We start from the raw sequence: 20,673 nt of genomic DNA, 5'->3' as shown, positions 1-20,673 counted from the left end.
GCAACACCGATTGACATTAAATTTCACATGCTGTTGTGCAAATGGAATAGACAACTGGTGGAAATTATAGGCGATTAGCAAGACACCCCCAATAAAGGAGTGGTTCTGCGGGTGATAACCACAGACCACTTCTCAGTTCCTGGCTGATGTTTTGGTCACGTGGAGTCACGTGGAGGATAGGAGGGCAACAACCCAGCAGCAGGACCGCTACCTGGAACTGTCATTAACACACTAACAGCTTACAGATGGTAGGCAACTAAGTTCACAGTTCTGAAAACGTAGGACACTAAAGAGGCCGTTCTACTGAGTCTGAAAAACACCAAGAGAAAGATGCCCAGGGTCCCTACTCATCTGCGTCAATGTGCCTGAGGCATGCTGTAAGGAGGCATGAGGACTGCATGTGGGGCCAGGGGAATAAATTGCAATGTCTGTACTATGAGACACCTAAGACAGCGCAACATGGAGACAGGATGGACAACTGATCATCCTCACAGTGGCAGACCACGTGTAACAACACCCGCACAGGATCGGTACATCCAAACATTACACCTGTGGGACAAGTACAGGATGGCAACAACAACTGCCTGAGTTACACCAGGAATGCACAATCCCTCCATCAGTGCTCAGACAGTCCGCAATAGGCTGAGAGAGGCTGGAATGAGGGCTTGTAGGCCTGTTGCAAGGCAGGTCCTCACCTGACATCACTGGCAACAACGTCACCTATGGGCACAAACCCACCGTCGCTGGACCAGTCAGGAGTGGCAAAAGTGCTCTTCACTACCTCCGCCTTTGTGCAAGGAGGAGCAGGAGCAAGAGGAGCACTGCCAGAGCCCTACAAAATGACCTCCAGTAGGCCACAAATGTGCATGTGTCTGCTCAAACGGTCAGAAACAGACTACACAAGAGTGGTATGAGGGAGGGGGGGTTGTGCTAACAGCCCAACACCGTGTAGGACATTTGGCATTTGCCGGAGAACACCAAGATTGGCAAATTCGCCACTGTGCTCTTCACAGATGAAAGCAGGTTCACACTGAGCACGTGACAGACGTGACAAAGTCTGGAGACGCCGTGGAGAACGTTCTGCTGCCTGCAACGTCCTCCAGCATGACTGGTTTGGCGGTGGGTCAGTCTTGGTGTGGGGTGGCATTTCTTTGGTGGGCCGCACAGCCCTCCATGTGCTCACCAGAGTTAGCCTGACTGCCATTAGGTTATGCATATTAATGACATTAGGCTTGTGGCGTATAGCATCTCTCTCCATTGAATACAGGCGGTTGAAGTCAACAACCCTCATCGAATATTCAAAAAGGATTACAATGACGAGATGTATCCACCAATCCAAAGAGAGGATAGGCGGGAGCTAGACAGCCCACCGTGCCGCTTTGTTAGAGCAGAGATGACATGTGTCTTGTCAGTATGTTCATAATCGTTGCTTGAGTTCTCTTTTTTTAATTCTTTTTTTATATATTTTTTTATTAACAACAAATCAATACATAAAGCACATGAGGGAACACAAGCATACATAGATTACAAACAATGGACAATCGAGCTAGGGGGTACAGTATCACATTACAATTACACAAGGACCTTAAGGGACATGCATATACTTACAATTCTAACAGCTTTTTTGTTAGTAGAGCATTTAACCGTCTTAAAATGCAGTTCAATTTCTTTTTGTAGGATACGAAAATGTGGTTTTCTGTTTGTAAATTTACATTTGTGTATATGAAATTTGTCCAAAAGAATAATGAAATTAATTACATAAAAATGATTCCGCTTATCTCTATTGTATGTAAAGAATCCAAACCTCTTCTTGTCTTGTGTGACTCACAAAATGTCAGTTAATTACTATAGCTCCCTCCTTGGGCCAATCAGTGTAATTTTGTTTAAATGCTGGATCTCTGTGGCAACCTTTAAAAAAATGAATGTGTTGCTTCAAACTTCCTGCAACTGTGTGGCAAATTTGCTGCAAACTAAATAGAGTGCCACAAAAAGTTGCAAATGTTTGCCACTAGTGATAAACATTTCACCAGAGGATTTTTACTTGCAAACAATTCTCTTAAGAATCTGTAGTAACAATATTTATTGCCACTAGTGGCAAACAGTTTACCAGAAGACCAGCATCCGTCGATGACCAATCAGGGGGATTCGAAAAATCTGTCCAGCTACCTACCAAAGTTGTCCTGTGAGTGTCTAATTTATTTATTAAACTTCCTAATAAACTTTTAAATTTAGTTAGCTAAGTCATGTTTTATGGCATAAAGTTTCAATCGGCAGCTCTACTGATTTGCTAGCGCTCAGCTAGTGGATGTTAGCTATCATTTCTTGCACAATTAATGTGATTGCTAGCTAGCTAAGGATTTTCCTAAATACATTTTTTAGGTGAATATGTTGCTCTTTTTTTAATAAATTCATGTCAATATGACAGTGTCACTGTTCAGTAGCATGTTAGCTAGCACAACAGCTAAGGTGGCAACAATATGAGATGACTTGACATCAAAGCAACTTAACTTTTGCAGATCGTTACCCTTCCTGAAACCGTGGTGTTGGAAGAGGCTGTTTTGGGAGGATGCATCAACATCCTAGAAATATGTTTGTGGTGCACTCACTCATGACACTTTTTTTCCTGATATGAGTGTATCGTCTTAAAGCTTGATACGATAAGCAAATGCATGTATTACTCTAGTAGCTAGTGCATCTTGATCATGTCTCGTTTCTTCTCTCTTTCTAGAAGCAATCAGTTACAAGGCAAAGAGACAGGCCTTCAATCAAAACCGAGGACATAGAAATGTGTCCACTAGGTCAAGGCTTCTTGCATGCATGGCTTTGAGATGTAAAGTTAACGATAATTCACTTTGGAAAAATAATATGAATTGCCATAGTAGGCATAACTTAATTGTATGTTGCTTTTCTTTCACCCAAGCCTTATACACCTGAGTCAGGAAGAAGAGACAATGGTCATATTTTAAAAAGAACATTTATTGCCATATTAGGTATACCTCAATTTGAGGTGGCTTTTCTTTCACCCAAGCCTTATTTATACACCTGAGTCAGGAAGAAGAGGCAACTAGTAAATGACTGTCTCCTTGTACTTGACCTGCAGACTCACCAGACATGCCACCCATTGCACACGTTTGGCAATCTCTGGATCAACGTGTAGGACAACATGTTCCAGTTTCCACCAATATTCAGCAACTTAGCACAGCCATTGAAGAGGAGTGGGACAACATTCCACAGGCCACAATCAACAGCCTGATCAACTCTATGCGAAGGAGATGTGTCACGCTGCATTAGGCAAGTGTTGACCAACAGATGCATATCTGTATTTCCAGTCATGTGAAATCCATAGATAAGGGCCTAATGAATTGTTTTCAATTGACTGAATTTCTTAAAGGAACTGTAACCCTGTAAAATATTTGACATTGTTGCATGTTGGTTTTACTTTTGTTCAGTGTATAGAATGCCAGTTTCAGTGAGAAGCATAGCAACATCAAGGCAACTTTGTAATAGCTGACCCTGTTTTCCACTGGTTGAAAGCTATTGCTCGGTTTTCACTTGGCTCATGTAAATTCTATAGTTTCCCCTTTAAACATCTTAAGGTCAAAATCCCCATAGTGTTCCCATTTCTCTCATGTAAATGTTGTATCTACATCAATAGATTCGGGAAATATCCCATCTTTTCTTCACAAGCATTGAGACATCTGTGGCATTGTGTTGTGTGACAAAACTACACATGTTAGCATGTCCTTTTTATCCCCAGCACAATGTGCACCTGTGTAATGATCATGCTTGTTTAATCGATGTCTTGGTGTGACCCACCCGCCGGGTGGATGGATTATCTTGGAAAGGAAGAAATGCCCACGAACAAGGATGTTAACAAATGTGTACAACATGAGAAATAAGCTTTTTGTGCGTATCAAACATTTCTGGGATATTTTATTTCAGCTCACATGGGACCAACACTTTACATGTTGCGTTCATTTTTGTTCAGTATAGTATGTTTAGTTTTCTTTGTGAGAAGCAAGTTTATTTAAAATGACGTGATTTGGTTTATGTAGATACATTTAAATGTTAACACACAGTAACCAAAAATCTGATTTTATTTGCATATTCATACAGTTTGAAACAAATTTGCAAACAGTAGAATGTTCGCCACAAGTTTTCCAGAAGTTCACAATTCGCCACAAAACGAATTTGCATGTGAAAAAGGTTTTTTTTTCCCCAGTAAGGGAAGACGCATCATTCACCCAAGTTTATTTAAAATCGGGCCAGTGCTGTCAGACATCGCGTGTGACTAAAGTACGAACAGACAAGAGACCGATCTAGTCCCCTTCCCATAATGGGGGACAAGCAACAGAACATGTTACACAAAACAGTCTTTATTTCTTAAATATAATGGAAACGGTACAAAGCTGGAATGAATGAATGGTTATTTGCGTATGTGTGTGTGTTGCAGCATGCAGTCAGTGGTTGAGTCCCTCAGGGTGGTGTGGTCCTGTAAAGCTGGTCCAGTTTGCGTCGCAGCATGTTGTAGTTTTCCCGGGTGCCTGGGGCTTCTGGATCTATCTTCAGAGACTGCTCGTAGTGCTTCTTCGCCAGCTCCAGCTTCCCCCAGCGATGGTACAGCACCGCTGAGATGGAGGGGAGAGAGAGGAGAGACACAGACATATTATTGTGAGGCCAAAGACACGGTGTGGAACACTCAGAATAAACATGCCTCTGATTTTGAGAATAAGGAATCACAATTCATGTCAGCCTCTTCGTGACATTTCTACATGCAACGTTCTACCTTGTACCTACTAAAGGTGGCCCATGCATTTACTTCATATGATGTTTGACCAATAATGTTTCTAACTGTTACTCTTGCTTGAGACCAAACCCATCACATTATCCCAAAACTATTAATTAAACACACCACATTGAGGTATTATGGATTTATTTCTGTCTCTTAATACAAAAGACAAATATACTGTATATGAAAAACATATGGGTCTATAAGAACTATGGTTCGACATCAAACGTATCTCGGAACCCACTGGTCTTACCAAGATTGCCATGGCAACTGGCAGCATTTGGGTTGATCCTCAGAGCCTGGAGGAAGAAGCCTTCGGACTCCTGATTGGGCACAAAACACAGGACATGTTTCAGTGTGTGTGTGTGTGTCTGGCTGCATTAGGAGTGCGGTCACACACACACCTGTACCCCTGCACATTGACTCGGTACCAGTACCCCCTGTATATAAGCCTCATTTTAGTTATTTTATAGTGTTAATTTTTTATTTTTTACTTTAGTTTATTTAATTAATATTTTCGTAATTAACTATATTTTCTTAAAACTGCATTCTTGGTAAAGGGCTTGTAAGTAATCATTTCATGGTAAGGGTTACACCTGTTTTATTTGGCACATGTGACAAATACATTTGATTTGAGTCCAAAAAAAGAGTTTAAATCCCAATGACTTCATGCGGTTAAGTCTGTTTCTGTGGTAACATGGACTCTTAACCACGTGATGAAAATGTGTTGCTCCTTGCAGAAACGAGCAAGGTGTTGTAGCAAACGAGTGTTAGGTTGCAGCACACACACACAGAAATATAATGAATAGAACAGGCTTACAACCTCTAACCCTGGAAATGTGACTGGTAAACTCATGGGTACACTCGCAATGGCTGCCTGGTATTGTGATACAATCATTTCCATGGTAATGTAGAATGTTCATTCAAATGATGTTCAAATGATGTTAAAAAATGCAATGGAATGTATTTTTTGTAATGTCAGTTGAGTTCAACAAATCACAGCACAAGACAGGTACACTTCCTGGTTTCAGTTCCTGCTTTACTCCTAGCTTGAAGATAAAAGTTAGGACTCCATGTAAAAGCTTTAAGAAAATAAACATTCACATGACCAGCGCCGTTGCTAACTTGCATAGCTGGTCCCATTGCTGCAAAACGTTATGGGGTATTAGAATCCTCCTCCTTGTTATCTTCAACCTAGCTTTTCTCCTTTGCTGCTATACTTGCAATTGCCAGTCCAGCCATTATGCCATCATTGACTTGAATGAGGACGTCCATTTCATTCATTCTATTTCTATGGCAGCTCATGCAGTCAGGAGCGGAGGAGAGGAGAAAATGTGTCTTAATCACATGATTCGATTCTTTTTTACTAAATTGATATTCCAACGGTTGAAACGTGACCGCGGTCATTTGGCTGACCAATTACTGTCACCCAAAATTTCATGACCGTCACAGCCCTAGTTGAGGTAAATTATTGTAAGTCATTTCTCTCTCTGGGCTTACTGACCTTATACTTCTGTAGTTTGCCCAGGACGTTGGCCAATGAGAACATGATGGTGTGGTCGTTAGGGAGGAGCTTTAGGGCCTCTCGGCCAATTGCCTCCGCCTGGGCTAGGTTGCCTAGACGACAGGAGAGAGAAGGGAAAGACATGAGAAGGACAGACGGATAGTCAGACACTGACAAGCGAGATTGAACTTACTAGTTCAAAGCCTGTGGACATGCAAGGTGGAAATCCAAGTCATGAGGAGAACAAAGTTTAAAACCGTCAGACTACAAGTCAGCTTTAAAAGTCTTAATTGGAAGTCAATGCATTCACAGAATACAAATGTCAACTGCTTGTACGAACGTACAGAGCTTTAAAGCAAGTGCTTAGACCTTTATACAATAGATATAATTATGAAACCCAATATAAACTGAGCGCCCAGTGTGCGTGTACATGTGTGTGTTGTCTGTGGTGTGTAGAGCAGAGTTTTTCCTCTCCACACATGGAAGAGCGCTTTAGCTTCCTAATTAGGAGCTGAACACAAGGACCACTGGCTTATTGATCTCTGTCAGACCTGTCTGACCAGGGAGGGAAGGTGGGAATGAGAGAGATGGTGGGAGGGAGAGAGAGAGCTAGATGGAGAGAGGCCCGAGTCATGCTCTGCTTGCACATGTGTGTGCTATATGTGTGCACATAAACTTAGCAAAAAAAGAAACATCCCTTTTTCAGGACCCTGTATTTCAAAAATAATTAGTAAAAATCCAAATAACTTCACAGATTTTCATTGTAAAGGGTTTAAACACTGTTTCCCATGCTTGAACAATGAACCATAAACAATTAATGAACATGCACCTGTGGAACGATCGATAACTTCTTAGGGCTAGGCCACTTTTTATTCTCCACTTCCTGCCTGAATGACGTGCCTAAAGTAAACTGCCTGTAACTCAGGCCATGAAGCCAAGATATGCATATAATTGGTACCATTGGAAAGAAAACACTTTTCCGTTTATAGACATTTTTAAATAATGCAGGAGAATATAACACAATAGGCATGGTAGGAGAAAATCCAAAGAAAAACAAACCAATGTTTTTTTGTTGAGAAAGACCATCCTCTTGGAAATGCAAAAGGTCATATTGCAATTCCTATGGCCTCCACAGGGTGTCAGCAGTCTACGTTCAAGGTTTCAGGCTTGTAACTTCAAAAACGAATAAGAAAATAACAGTTTTAGTAGAGGGACACAGTCTTGGAAATTCGTGTTTGCGAAACTTCTTTCCGAAATAAATATTAGTTTCATTACATTTTAGGGTATCTGAGGAGTAAATAGAAACGTATTTTGAATTGTTGAAACAAAGTTTAGGGGTAGAATATCGGATTCTTTCTCTGCAAGATGAACGAGTGGATGACTAAAATCGGTGAAGCAAACAAAACTGACATTTTAAGGATATAAAGAAGGATTTTATCTTACAAAACGACACATGTTAAAGCTAGGACCCTTTGGATGTAAAATCAGAGGAACATTTTCAAAAAGTAAGTGAATATTTAATCGTTATGTGAATGTATGAAACCTGTGCCGGTGGAAAAATATTTTGACGTGGGGCGCCGTCCTCAAACAATCACATGGCATGTTTTCGCTGTAGTAGCTACTGTAAATCGGACAGTGCAGTTAGATTAACGCAAATATAAGACATTTACAGTTGAAGTCGAAGTTTACATACACTTAGGTTGGAATCATTATATCTCGTTTTTCAACCACTCCACAAATTTCTTGTTAACAAACTATAGTTTTGGCAAGTCGGTTAGGACATCTACTTTGTGCATGTCATTTTTCTTTCAAACAATTGTTTACAGACAGATTATTTAACTTATAATTCACTGTATCATAATGCGCCTTTAAACAGCTGGGAAAATGACAGAAAACGATGTCAAGGCTTTAGAAGCTTCTGATAGGCTAATTGACATCATTTGAGTCAATTGGAGGTGTACCTGTGGATGTATTTCAAGGCATACCTTCAAACTCAGTGCCTCTTTGCTTGACATCATGGGAAAATCAAAATAAATCAGCCAAAACCTATAAAAAAACCTGTAGACCTCTACAAGTCTGCTTCATCCTCGGGAGCAATTTCCAAACACCTGAAGGTACAGTGCCGTGCGAAAGTATTCGGCCCCCTTGAACTTTGCGACCTTTTGCCACATTTCAGGCTTCAAACATAAAGATATAAAACTGTATTTTTTTGTGAAGAATCAACAACAAGTGGGACACAATCATGAAGTGGAACGACATTTATTGGATATTTCAAACTTTTTTAACAAATCAAAAACTGAAAAATTGGGCGTGCAAAATTATTATCCCAGAACAACAGCAAATTACCTTGTGAAGATGCTGGAGGAAACAGGTACAAAGTATCTATATCCACAGAAAAACGAGGGCTATATCAACATAACCTGAAAGGCCACTCAGCAAGGAAGAAGACACTGCTCAAAAACCGCCATAAAAAAGCCAGACTACAGTTTACAACTACACATGGGGACAAAGATCTTACGTTTTGGAGAAATGTCCTCTGGTCTGATGAAACAAAAATAGAACTGTTTGGCCATAATGACCATTGTTATGTTTGGAGGAAAAAGGGGGCGGCTTGCAAGCCGAAGAACGCCATCCTAACCGTGAAGCACGGGGGTGGCAGCATCATGTTGTGGGGGTGCTTTGCTGCAGGAGGGACTGGTGCACTTCACAAAATAGATAGCATTACGAGGATGGAAAATTACTTGGATAAATTGAAGCAACATCTCAAGACATCAGTCAGAAAGTTAAAGCTTGGTCGCAAGTGGGTCTTCCAAATGAACAATGACCCCAAGCATACTTGCAAAATTGCCTAAGGACAACAAAGTCAAGGTATTGGAGTGGCCATCACAAAGCCCTGACCTCAATCCTATAGAACATTTGTGGGCAGAACTGAAAAAGCATGTGTGAGCAAGGAGGCCTACAGTTACACCAGCTCTGTCAGGAGGAATGGGCCAAAATTCACCCAACTTATTGTGGGAAGCTTGAGGAAGACTACCAGAAACGTTTGACCCAAGTTAAACAATTTAAAGGTAATGGTACCAAATACTAATTGAGTATGTAAACTTCTGACCCACTGGGAATGCGATGATAGATATAAAAGCTGAAATAAATCACTCACTACTATTATTCTGACATTTCACATTCTTAAAATAAAGTGGGAATCTTAACTGACCTAAGACAGTGGATTTTTAATAGGATTACATGTCAGGAATTGTGAAAAACTGGGTTTAAATGTATTTGGCTAAGGTGTATATAGGGGACGGCAGGGTAGCCTAGAGGTTAGAGCGTTGGGCTAGTAACCGAAAGGTTGCAAGTTCGAATCCCCAAGCTGACAAGGTACAAATCTGTCGTTCTGCCCCTGAACAAGGCAGTTAATCCACTGTTCCTAGGCAGTCATTGAAAATAAGAATGTATTCTTATAAAGGTAAAAAAGGTAAATAATAAAGGTAAAAAAAAAGTAAACCCGACTTCATCTGTATATGTACATAAGTGTTTAAAATCTATTTGAATTGCGCTCCCTCCAGTTTCACCGGAAGTTGTCCAGCCAGGAAACCTATCCTTAAGAAGTTAAGACACTAACAGCTTACAGACGGTAGGCAATTAAGGTCACTATTATGAAAACTTAGGACACTAAAGAGGCCTTTCTACTGACTCTGAAAAACACCAAAAGAAAGATGCCCAGGGTCCCTGCTCATCTGCGTCAATGTGCCTTAGCCATGCTGCAAGGAGGCATAAGGACTGCAGATGTGGCTAGGGCAATAAATTACAATGTCCATACTGTGAGACATCTAAGACAGCAGGACGGACAGCTGATCATCCTCACAGTGGCAGACCACGTGTAACAACACCAACACAGGATCGGTACATCCAAACGTCACACTTGCGGGACAGGTACAGGATGGCAACAACAACTGCCCGAGTTACACCAGGAATGCACAATCCCTCCATCAGTGCTCAGACTGTCCGCAATAGGCTGAGAGAGGCTGGACTGAGGGCTTGTAGGCACGTTGTAAGGCAGGTCCTCACCAGCAACAACGTCGCCTATGGGCACAAACCCACCGTCACTGGACCAGACAGGACTGGCAAAAAGTGCTATTCACTGACGAGTCACAGTTTTATCTCACCAGTGGTGATGGTCCGATTCGCATTTATCGTTGAAAAAATTAGCATTACACCGAGGCCTGTACTCTGGAGTGGGATCGATTTGGAGGTGGAGGCTCCGTCATGGTCTGGAGTGGTGTGTCACAGCATTATCGGACTGAGCTAGTTGTCGTTGCAGGCAATCTCAATGCTGTGCGTTACAGGGAAGACATCCTCCCCCCTCATGTGCTACCCTTCTTACAGGCTCATCCTGACATGGCCCTCCAGCATGACAATGCCACCAGCCATACTGCTTGTTCTGTGCGTGATTTCCTGCAAGACAGAAATGTCAGTGTTTTGCCATGGCCAACGAAGAACCCGGATCTCAATCTGATTGAGCACGTCTGGGACCTGTTGGCTCAGAGGGTGAGGGCTAGGGCCATTCCCCCCCAGAAATGTCCGGGAACTTGCAGGTGCCTTGGTGGAAGAGTGGGGTAACATCTCACAGCAAGTACGGGAAAATCTGGTGCAGTCCACGAGGAGGAGATGCACGGCAGTACTTAATGCAGCTGGTGGCCACACCAGATACCGACTGTTACTTTTGATTTTGACCCCCCTTTGCTCAGGGACACATTATTCAATTTATGTTCGTCATGTCTGTGGAACTCGTTCAGTTTATGTCTCAGCTGTTGAATCTTGTTATGTTCATACAAATATTTACACATGTTAAGTTTGCTGAAAATAAACAGGGTTGACAGTGAGAGGATGTTTCTTTTGTTGCTGAGTGTATGTGTGCTAGCTCAGCTTGGTCTCTGTGCAATAAAAGAGAATAAAGGAAGCACACCCCAGTTACTTTATGTTTTTTGGTGACATGTAGTCTTGGCAGATTTGGGGAAGAAATTATGGGGAGGGGGTAGAGGGGGATTCTGAATTCTGAGGGGGCACTTCTCTGTGTCTGCCTTGCGTTTGATCATGGGCATGCTGGCTGGCGATTGGATGGTACTAGGGCCCTCCTGGGAGACCCCGCCCCCCTCGGGAGAGGCTTCTGACAAAAGCGGCGCCAACGTCTGGAAATCAGCGCATTCTCCACACGGCAGGGAAGAGTGCCTTTGGAAAACTCCACACACAAAGCTTTAATACATAAATTTCAAGCATTGCCGGTTCCTGCTCTTCCAGTCTAATCACATTGGGCGCTTAGATCAAATTTCCCCCCATTTTTTCTTTTTTTTATCTTTGTCTCTGTCTTCACTGCTGTTAACGTAAAGAAACAATCTTTGAACAACTGTGCGTACGGATGAATGAGTAAAAATGAGGCATTTGACTAACTCTGCGGCGCATGTAATCAATGGAAATTCATCCATTACTCAACTATTAAAGATTGATTTTGAATATCCAAAATAGTTTGGGCACAAAACAAAGCAAGTGATGGGTATTGTCACTCATAGTATCTCCCATTAGACAGCAACTGTGGTGAGTGTGTCAAAGTGTGTGTTAGTGGTGTGTGTGTGTGTGTGTGTGTGGTACGCACATGGCTCTAAAGAACGACCATTTTGGTTGCTTATGCTCCTAGATACATGCTCCCAGATAATAATTGTTGTAATGATAGTCTTCATTGTGCAGTTGTTTCCAAGTGCCCTAGAGAAGAATGTGACTGCAGATTCGTGCAATCCAAAGCCTACATGTAAAGAATGTTAAAGAATTCATCAGTGACTTGTACTTCAATCCAAAGCCTACATGTAAAGAATGTTAAAGAATTCATCAGTGACTTGTACTGCAATCCAAAGCCTACATGTAAAGAATGTTAAAGAATTCATCAGTGACTTGTACTGCAATCCAAAGCCTACATGTAAAGAATGTTAAAGAATTCATCAGTGACTTGTACTGCAATCCAAAGCCTACATGTAAATAATGTTAAAGAATTCATCAGTGACTTGTATTTCTTGCAACTTTCCTGAGACGTATTCAATTCCAAATAATATGATTTTATGATGATCTGTGTCGATCGAGTGTCTTGAAGTATTTAAACAATATTATAATCTCCCACCATAATAATTCATTATAATTTTTGTTACATTTAATTTGAGTAAAACAAACATACAGTCAATAATACAGTAGAAGTGGGAGTTTATAATATTGATTAAATACCTCAATGGACCGTAAAGGAAATCACACTACAAACTATCACCTTAATGCACTTTTAAGGAAATCATGAATATCATGGATATACAGTGGGGCAAAAAATTATTTAGTCAGCCACCAATTGTGCAAGTTCTCCCACTTAAAAAGATGAGAGGCCTGTAATTTTCATATCATAGGTACACTTCAACTACGACGAAAAAATTCCAGAAAATCACATTGTAGGACTTTTAATTATTTTTTCCCCCCTCATTTTGTCTGTCATAGATGAAGTGTACCTAAGATGGAAATTACAGGCCTCTCTCATATTGTTAAGTGGGAGAACTTACACAATTGGTGGCTGACTAAATACTTTTTGCCCCACTGTATGTAAACTTCTGACCCACTGGGAATGTGATGAAAGAAATTAAAGCTGAAATAAATCATTCCCTCTACTATTATTATGATATTTCACATTCTTAAAATAAAAGTGGTGATCCTAACTGACCTAGGAACATAATTTTTAATCATTTTAAATGTCAGGAATTGTGAAAAATTGAGTTGAAATGTATTTGGCTAAGGTGCATTTAAACTTCCGGGGTAGGGGTAGCCAGGTGCATTTAAGAGCAGTTGGAAGCCACGGAAGGAGTGTTGTAATGGCATTGAAGCTCGTCTGCAGATTTTTAACAAAGTGTCCAAAAGAAGGGCCAGAAGTATATGCCAGAATGGTGTTGTCTGCATAGAGGTGGATCAGAGAATCACCAGCAGCAAGAGCGACATCATTGATGTACACAGAGAAAAGAGTCGGCTGGAAAATTGAACCCTGTGGATTGAACCCAATAGAGACTGCCAGAGGTCCAGACAACAGGCCCGCCGATTTGACACACTGAAATCTGAGAAGTAGTTGGGGAAACAGGCGATGCATTCATTTAAAAAACAAGAATGTTGAGTCTGCCGATAAGAATGCGGTGATTGACAGAGTCGAAAGCCTTGGCCAGGTTGATGAAGACGGCTGCACAGTATTGTCTTTTATCGATGGCGGATATGATATCGTTTAGGACCTTGAGCGTGGCTCATGACCCGCTCAGAAACCATACTGCATAGTGGAGAAGGTACGGTGGAATTCTAAATGGTCGGTGATCTGTTTAACTTGTCTCACGAAGACTTTAGAAAAGCAGGGCAGGACACATATAGGTCTGTAACAGTTTGGGTCCACACCTTTGAATAGGGGAATGATAGTGCCCGGAGAATAGGAGTGGAACTGGGGGCTACAGGGCCTGGGTTAACCTCTACATCACCAGAGGAACAGAGGAGAGTAGGATAAGGGTACGGCTAAAGGTTATGAGAACTGGTCGTCTGGTGTGTTGGGGACAGAGAATAAAAGGAGCAGATTTCTGGGCATGGTAGAATAGATTCAGTGCATAATGTACAGACAATGGTATGGTAGGATGTGAGTAGAGTGGAGGTAAACTTAGGCGTTGAGTGACGCGAGGTCTCGTCTATGGAGGCACCAGTTAAGGAAGGTGAGGTCTCCGTATGTGTGTGGGGTGGGACAAAAAGAGCTATCTAAGGCATTTTGAGCGGGACTGAGGACTCCATAGTCGTGGCCAAAAGTTTTGAGAATGACACAAATATTAATTCCCACAAAGTTTGCTGCTTCAGTGTCTTTAGATATTTTTGTCAGATGTTACTATGGAATACTGAAGTATAATTATAAGCATTTCATAAGTGTCAATGGCTTTTATTGACAATTACATGATTTTGATGCAAAGAGTGAATATCTGCAGTGTTGACCCTTCTTTTTCAAGACCTCTGTAATCCGCCCTGGCAGGCTGTCAATTAACTTCTGGGCCACATCCTGACTGATGGCAGCCCATTCTTGCATAATCAATGCTTGGAGTTTGTCAGAATTTGTGGGTTTTTGTTTGTCCACCTGCCTCTTGAGGATTGACCACAAGTAATCAATGGGATTAATGTCTGGGGAGTTTCCTGGCCATGGACCCAAAATATCGATGTTTTGTTCCCCGAGCCACTTAGTTATCACTTTTTTCTTATGGCAAGGTGCTCCATCATGCTGGAAAATACATTGTTTTGTCACCAAACTGTGTGTAGGTACCATTCTTTATTCATGGCTGTGTTCTTAGGCAAAATTGTGAGTGAGCCCACTCCCTTGGCTGAGAAGCAACCCCACACACGAATGGTCTCAGGATGCTTTACTGTTGGCATGACACAGGACTGATGGTAGCGCTCACCTTGTCTTCTCCGGACAAGCTTTTTTCCGGATGCCCCAAACAAATCGGAAAGGGGATTCATCAGAGAAAATGACTTTACCCCAGTCCTTAGCAGTCCAATCCCTGTACCTCTTGTAGAATATCAGTCTGTCCCTGATGTTTTTCCTGGAGAGAAGAGGCTTCTTTGCAGCCCTTCTTGACACCAGGCCATCCTCCAAAAGTCTTCAACTCACTGTGTGTGCAGATGCACTCACACCTGTCCTGCTGCCATTCCTGAGCAAGCTCTGTACTGGTGGTGCCCCGATCCCGCAGCTGAATCAACTTTAGGAGATGGTCCTGGAGCTTGCTGGACATTCTTGGGCGCCCTGAAGCCTTCTTCACAACAATTGAACCGTTCTCCTTGAAGTTCTTGATGATCCGATAAATGGTTGATTTAGGTGCAACCTTACTGGCAGCAATATCCTTGCCTGGGAAGCCTTTTTGTGCAAAGCAATGATGACGGCGCGTGTTTCCTTGCAGGAAACACCCTCCTTCCTTGCACCACCCTCCTTTTGAAGCTTCCAGTCTGTTATTCGAACTCAATCAGCATAACAGAGTGATCTCCAGCCTTGTCTTCACTCACACCTGTGTTAACGAGAGAATCACTGACATGTCAGCTGGTCCTATTGTGGCAGGGCTGAAATGCAGTGGAAATGTTTTTGGGGGATTCATGTCATTTGCATGGCAAAGAGGGACTTTGCAATTCATTGCAATTCATCTGATCACTCTTCATAACATTCTGGAGTATATGCAAATTGCCATCAAACAAACTGAGGCGGCAAACATTGTGAAAATGTATATTTGTGTCATTCTCAAAACTTTTGGCCACGACTGTACAGTGAAATAAAACAATAAGAACTAGCCAAGACAGCAGTAGACAAGATATATTGACATTAGAGAGAGGTAAAAAGCAAACACAAATGTAGATCAGGAGAGCTAAGACAACAACGGGTAAATGGCAATGAATGGGCAGAGTTTGTCAGTTAGGTACACACAGGACCTGAGTTCGAGGCTGGGGCCGACAGGTACTCCCTTCACAGAACAGCGCAAACTGTCTCTAACCAGAATAGAAAGAGGAGTGTGAGTCCCCTGTGCACAACTGAGCAAGAGGACAATGACATTAAAGTGTCTAGTTTGAGAAACAGATTTTATGTTGTGCTTATGTTGTGTTCACTTTAGGTGAAGCAGTGCTACCAATTGAAATGATTTTATTTAGAGCCCTGGGTGCGCATGCATGTGGTAGTGTGTGTGTGTCTGTGAAAGTGTGTGTTAGAAGTGTGTATGTGGTGTGCGTGCATGTGGCAGTGTGTGTGTGTGTGGTTACCAGTGTTGTCCAGTAGTATGACCATGTTGTTCCATGCCAGGCTGTGGTCAGGCTTTAGCACTGTAGCATTCCTCCACGCATTCAGAGCATCTAGGTGTCTGTTCAGGTCTGCATACTAGACAAATAAAAAGCATGAGCTTGCACACACCCAGAGGAAATGACTTAGGTGCTGACTAACGGTGAATAAACAGTAAGCTTTAAAAACACTCCACATGTATAACCTCCTAGTCATTTACTGGGTAAAAACACACCAACGTTTCGGCATCGCTGTGCCTTCTTCAGGGTGATGTCATGAATGCTTGAACCAGGTTATGTAGATTTCATACACTGCCATTCTAGCAAACCACATCACCTTCATTCATCATCAAAGCCACAATCTGCAGTCTGTGTTTGAGGCTTACAGCAGCCTTGCCACTAGGTTTGGAACAGAACAAGCTACAGTACCTCATCGGAAAAAGTTACCACTCTCAAATCTATTGAATTAACTTTTTCTACATAGACTGATCAACATGATACATTTAAACATATAGTTTATTTAACCTTACAGTTTGGGGTACAACAGTACTAAGCTCATAAGGCAGCGTAGCCTAGTGGTTAGAGCGTTGGACTAGTAACCGGAAGGTTGCGAGTTCAAACCCCCGAGCTGACAAGGTACAAATCTGTCGTTCTGCCCCTGAACAGGCAGTTAACCCACTGTTCCCAGGCCGTCATTGAAAATAAGAATGTGTTCTTAACTGACTTGCCTGGTTAAATAAAGGTAAAATTTTTAACAAAATAAATAAATAAGGCAATTAATAACATATTCTTCAATAATGAATTAGTGTAAATTGCATTGACTGTTTAATAGTAGGAAAACTTACGGATGGTGGCTTTAAGTCCAACCTCGGTTGGTGGCTTTAAGTCCAACCTCGGTTGGTGGCTTTAAGTCCAACCTCGGTTGGTGGCTTTAAGTCCAACCTCGGTTGGTGGCATTAAGTCCAACCTCGGTTGGTGGCTTTAAGTCCAACCTCGGTTGGTGGCTTTAAGTCCAACCTCGGTTGGTGGCTTTAAGTCCAACCTCGGTTGGTGGCTTTAAGTCCAACCTCGGTTGGTGGCTTTAAGTCCAACCTCGGTTGGTGGCTTTAAGTCCAACCTCGGTTGGTGGCTTTAAGTCCAACCTCGGGTGGTGGCTTTAAGTCCAACCTCGGGTGGTGGCTTTAAGTCCAACCTCGGGTGGTGGCTTTAAGTCCAACCTCGGGTGGTGGCTTTAAGACCAACTTCGGTTGGTGGCTTTAAGTCCAACCTTTGTACTCACCAAGCGTCCCAGGTTGTAGTAACAGTCAGGGTATTTCTTCCGGAATTGGATGGCGTTCCAGTAGCTCTGCTCTGCTTCCTTAAACTTCTTCAGACTGTTTTGCACTATTCCCAGATTCATCCACGCTGCTGCAAAGTCCGGCCTTTCTCAGAAGAACACCACAGTTGCGTTTAATGTCCGGAATGTTTTATTTTTTGTGAAGTCAAAGGCTAATAAAGTTATATCTGTGATTGTTTTTCTGTGTGCATGTACATGCATGCATATGTTTGTGCATGACAGTGTGTGTGTCCACCTACTGTACGAGTACAGCTTTAGCCAGAAGCTCCTCTGCCTCCACCAATTCGTTCCTCTCTTTCAGGATGTTGCCTAGGTTGTTCATAGCGTGGACATACGTAGGGTGCAACCTGACACAAAACACAGCTGAGAGGGTCAATGGTCTCAGCCGTAGGTTTGATAAAGTGTTATCGTGACATGTGCTTTCCAATGCGACTCTGCTCCAATATCCACAGTAGCATAACACCTAGTATGAAACAATGTTTTGGGTGTAAGTGATATACAAGTATGGACATTGGAATGTAACCTACATGTACCATAGAACTATAGAAAAACTCATATTGAGAGTGTGAACCTGTAGTATTCGTACCTGACTGCCTCTCTGTAGTACTTGATGGCAGCACTGGTGTTCCCTCTGTCTGCTAGGTTCTTACCCACATTATAATGCACCTGGAGAGGGAAAGACAAACAAAATAAAAACTAATACAATTCAAATAAAACTTATTTTGAATAGTTTGGGAATCATTTTCATGACAGCTTGAGGACCCAATATGGTCTGACAAACAGGCAGACAGACAGACACACCAATCGATGCACCAGTAATCCTGACAGACAGACAAGCCAGAAAGAAAGATAGACACATCAGACAGACAGACACCACCTTGGCATTGAGGGGACAGACTGACAGGGCGCTGGTGAAGAGGCTCTGCTCGGACCGCCACTGGTGACTGCGCAGGGCACAGCGAGCCACATACACACATAGCAGGGCCAGCAGGGAGGCACGGAGCAGCCCCTACAACACACAAGATTGAGGACCATCCGTTACGACAGGACAATGAAGTGAAGGCAATGAAGTGAACCCTGTTTGATTCAGCTCCGTCCTAACAGTCTTAAATCCTCCATCTCTTTTCAATGTCCAACAAAAGACTAGATCAGGTGACCAAAAAAAATTGGGAGAACCTCAAATGTATGTGATGTGTAGCTTTTAACTGGGCGAGGGTGTGTGTGTGTATATTCTCTACCTTGCATCTGCTCCAGCGGCCGCAGCAGTGTCCCAGGGCGTAGGCCAGTAGCAGACAGTAGCCAGCGGAGGAGAGGTAGAGGACCCTCTCTGCAATGACGAAGCCAACCCTGAAGAATATGTTGCAGGCGGGCAGGAAGGGGACTACCAGCAGCACCAGACCAAGGGTCAACGTCCTGACAAGAGTCACAGGGTCAAAGTAACACATTGTAATATTTGGATGAACAGGGAGTACAGGGGGCCCCCATGTTGAGGATCAGAGGGGCGGACGTGTTGTTGCCTACCTACACCACTTTTGGTCGGCCCACCTGAACTCACACCTATTATTTGAATGAGGGTCTGCAGTGAACAGGACGTGAGGAGGAAGAGGTGGGTGGGTGTTTCACTGTAGAAAAGGTCATGGACATCCTTTAAAAAAAACCTTGGTGGAAGTGGAAACATAACACTGGGCTAATGAAGTATAGTAGAAAAAAAACAGAAAGGCCTGCACACTATATATACTTCTAATTACCACCTTTATTGGCAACATTTCAAAGGATTTTCATCAGAGCATATTCAGTGTGCTGGCCTTTGTTCTTTTCACTGCTTGGACCCCTAAAAAACATGGTTACATAATACTTACAACACAGACATACTGTGTAATATACAGTTGTAAGTCAGCTGAGATTATTCTGAATGTTTCTATAAAGTGATCAGAAGTGATGGTTGAGTCACATACCATCCACGGTTCATAATTGAGTAACTAACATTGTATCCAAACATGTTTTATCTTGACAACAGTGTGTGTGTGTGCGTGTGTGTGTGTGTGCTGAGCTCTCTCCTACCTCCTCCTCTGGCTGTCCTGTGAGCATAAGGCTTGGCTTATCAAGCCTATCAGGAAGCACCAGAGCAGCAGCAGCCAGGCCGTCCTCCAATCAAACGCTGACTTAATGAGGGGCACACAGCCCATGGACCAATCAAAACACAGCCACCAGGGACACAGCAGCACCCAGGCATTCAGTGAGTAGTAGTAATTATAGTTGACTATCTGCCAATCACACAGAACAGGACAGGGGATGAGAATGAAAGAGGGGAGAGAGAGAATGAAAGAGGAGAGAGAGAGAGAGAGGGAGAGGGAGAAAGAGAGAGCATCGTGAGATGGCAGTGTGAGGGAGAGGGAGAGAGAGAGAGAGAGAGAGAGGGAGGGAGAGAGAGAGGGAGAGAGAGAGAGTGGGAGGGAGAGAGAGAGAGAGAGAGAGAGAGAGAGAGAGAGAGAGAGAGAGAGAGAGAGAGAGAGAGAGAGAGAGAGTGAGGGAGAGAGAGAGTGAGGGAGAGAGAGCAGAGTGTGAGGGAGAGAGAGAGAGGGAGAGAGAGAGACCAGAGTGTGAGAGAGAGAGAGAGAGAGAGAGAGAGAGAGAGAGAGAGAGAGAGAGAGATAGAGAGAGAGAGCAGAGTGTGAGGGAGAAAGAGAGAGAGAGCAGAGTGTGAGGGGAGGAGAGAGAGAGAGAGAGAGAGAGCAGAGTGTGAGGGAGAAGGACAGAGAGAGAGAGAGAGCAGAGTGTGAGGGAGAAGGAGAGAGAGAGAGAGAGAGAGCAGAGTGTGAGGGAGAAGGAGAGAGAGAGAGAGAGAGAGAGAGAGAGAGAGAGAGAGAGAGAGAGAGAGAGAGAGAGAGAGAGAGAGAGAGGGAGAGAAGGAAAGAGAGAGAGAAGGAAGTGTGAGGGAGAAGGAAAGAGAGAGAGAGAGAGAGAGAGAGAGAGAGAGAGAGAGAGAGAGAGAGAGAGAGAGAGAGAGAGAGAGCAGAGTGTGAGGGAGAAGGGAAGAGAGAGAGAGAGAGAGAGAGAGAGAGAGAGAGTGAGGGAGAAGGAGAAGGAGAGAGAGAGGGAAAAATTAAGAACATTTCAAATAAAAAAATATGATTATGATTGTTGTACTACTACAGAGGTCTGCATGGTGATAGTTAGATGTTTTCAACTATTAAGATCACA

General features: G+C 42.9%; 1 protein-coding gene and 1 long non-coding RNA gene across 3 annotated transcripts in view; one reads left to right on the top strand and one right to left on the bottom strand.

The window, feature by feature from the left end:
* Positions 1 to 1,955: 1,955 nt before the first annotated feature.
* On the top strand, positions 1,956 to 3,800 carry LOC118385884 (uncharacterized). Its single transcript, XR_004826115.2, has 3 exons — positions 1,956 to 2,182; positions 2,517 to 2,589; positions 2,729 to 3,800. It is a non-coding gene; the product is annotated as an uncharacterized LOC118385884 (long non-coding RNA).
* A 279-nt stretch (positions 3,801 to 4,079) lies between these two features.
* tmtc4 (transmembrane O-mannosyltransferase targeting cadherins 4) overlaps positions 4,080 to 20,673 on the bottom strand; it is a 43,683-nt gene continuing 27,089 nt past the window's right edge. For both annotated transcript variants that reach the window (XM_035773091.2, XM_035773090.2), the window contains exons 9-18: positions 19,534 to 19,736; positions 18,711 to 18,885; positions 18,350 to 18,481; positions 18,059 to 18,138; positions 17,712 to 17,819; positions 17,416 to 17,557; positions 16,122 to 16,236; positions 6,294 to 6,406; positions 5,043 to 5,112; positions 4,080 to 4,628 (exon numbers count right to left, since the gene is read on the bottom strand). In XM_035773091.2, the coding sequence (XP_035628984.1) occupies positions 4,477 to 4,628; positions 5,043 to 5,112; positions 6,294 to 6,406; positions 16,122 to 16,236; positions 17,416 to 17,557; positions 17,712 to 17,819; positions 18,059 to 18,138; positions 18,350 to 18,481; positions 18,711 to 18,885; positions 19,534 to 19,736 (1,290 nt within the window). In that variant the 3' untranslated portion in view covers positions 4,080 to 4,476. The remainder of the gene's footprint in view (positions 4,629 to 5,042; positions 5,113 to 6,293; positions 6,407 to 16,121; positions 16,237 to 17,415; positions 17,558 to 17,711; positions 17,820 to 18,058; positions 18,139 to 18,349; positions 18,482 to 18,710; positions 18,886 to 19,533; positions 19,737 to 20,673) is intronic.

This window comes from Oncorhynchus keta, chromosome 7 (genome assembly GCF_023373465.1).
Source record: "Oncorhynchus keta strain PuntledgeMale-10-30-2019 chromosome 7, Oket_V2, whole genome shotgun sequence".
NCBI classification, from domain to species: domain Eukaryota; kingdom Metazoa; phylum Chordata; class Actinopteri; order Salmoniformes; family Salmonidae; genus Oncorhynchus; species Oncorhynchus keta.
Note: the sequence above shows the minus strand (reverse complement) of the source record. Positions and strands in the feature narration are given on the sequence as shown.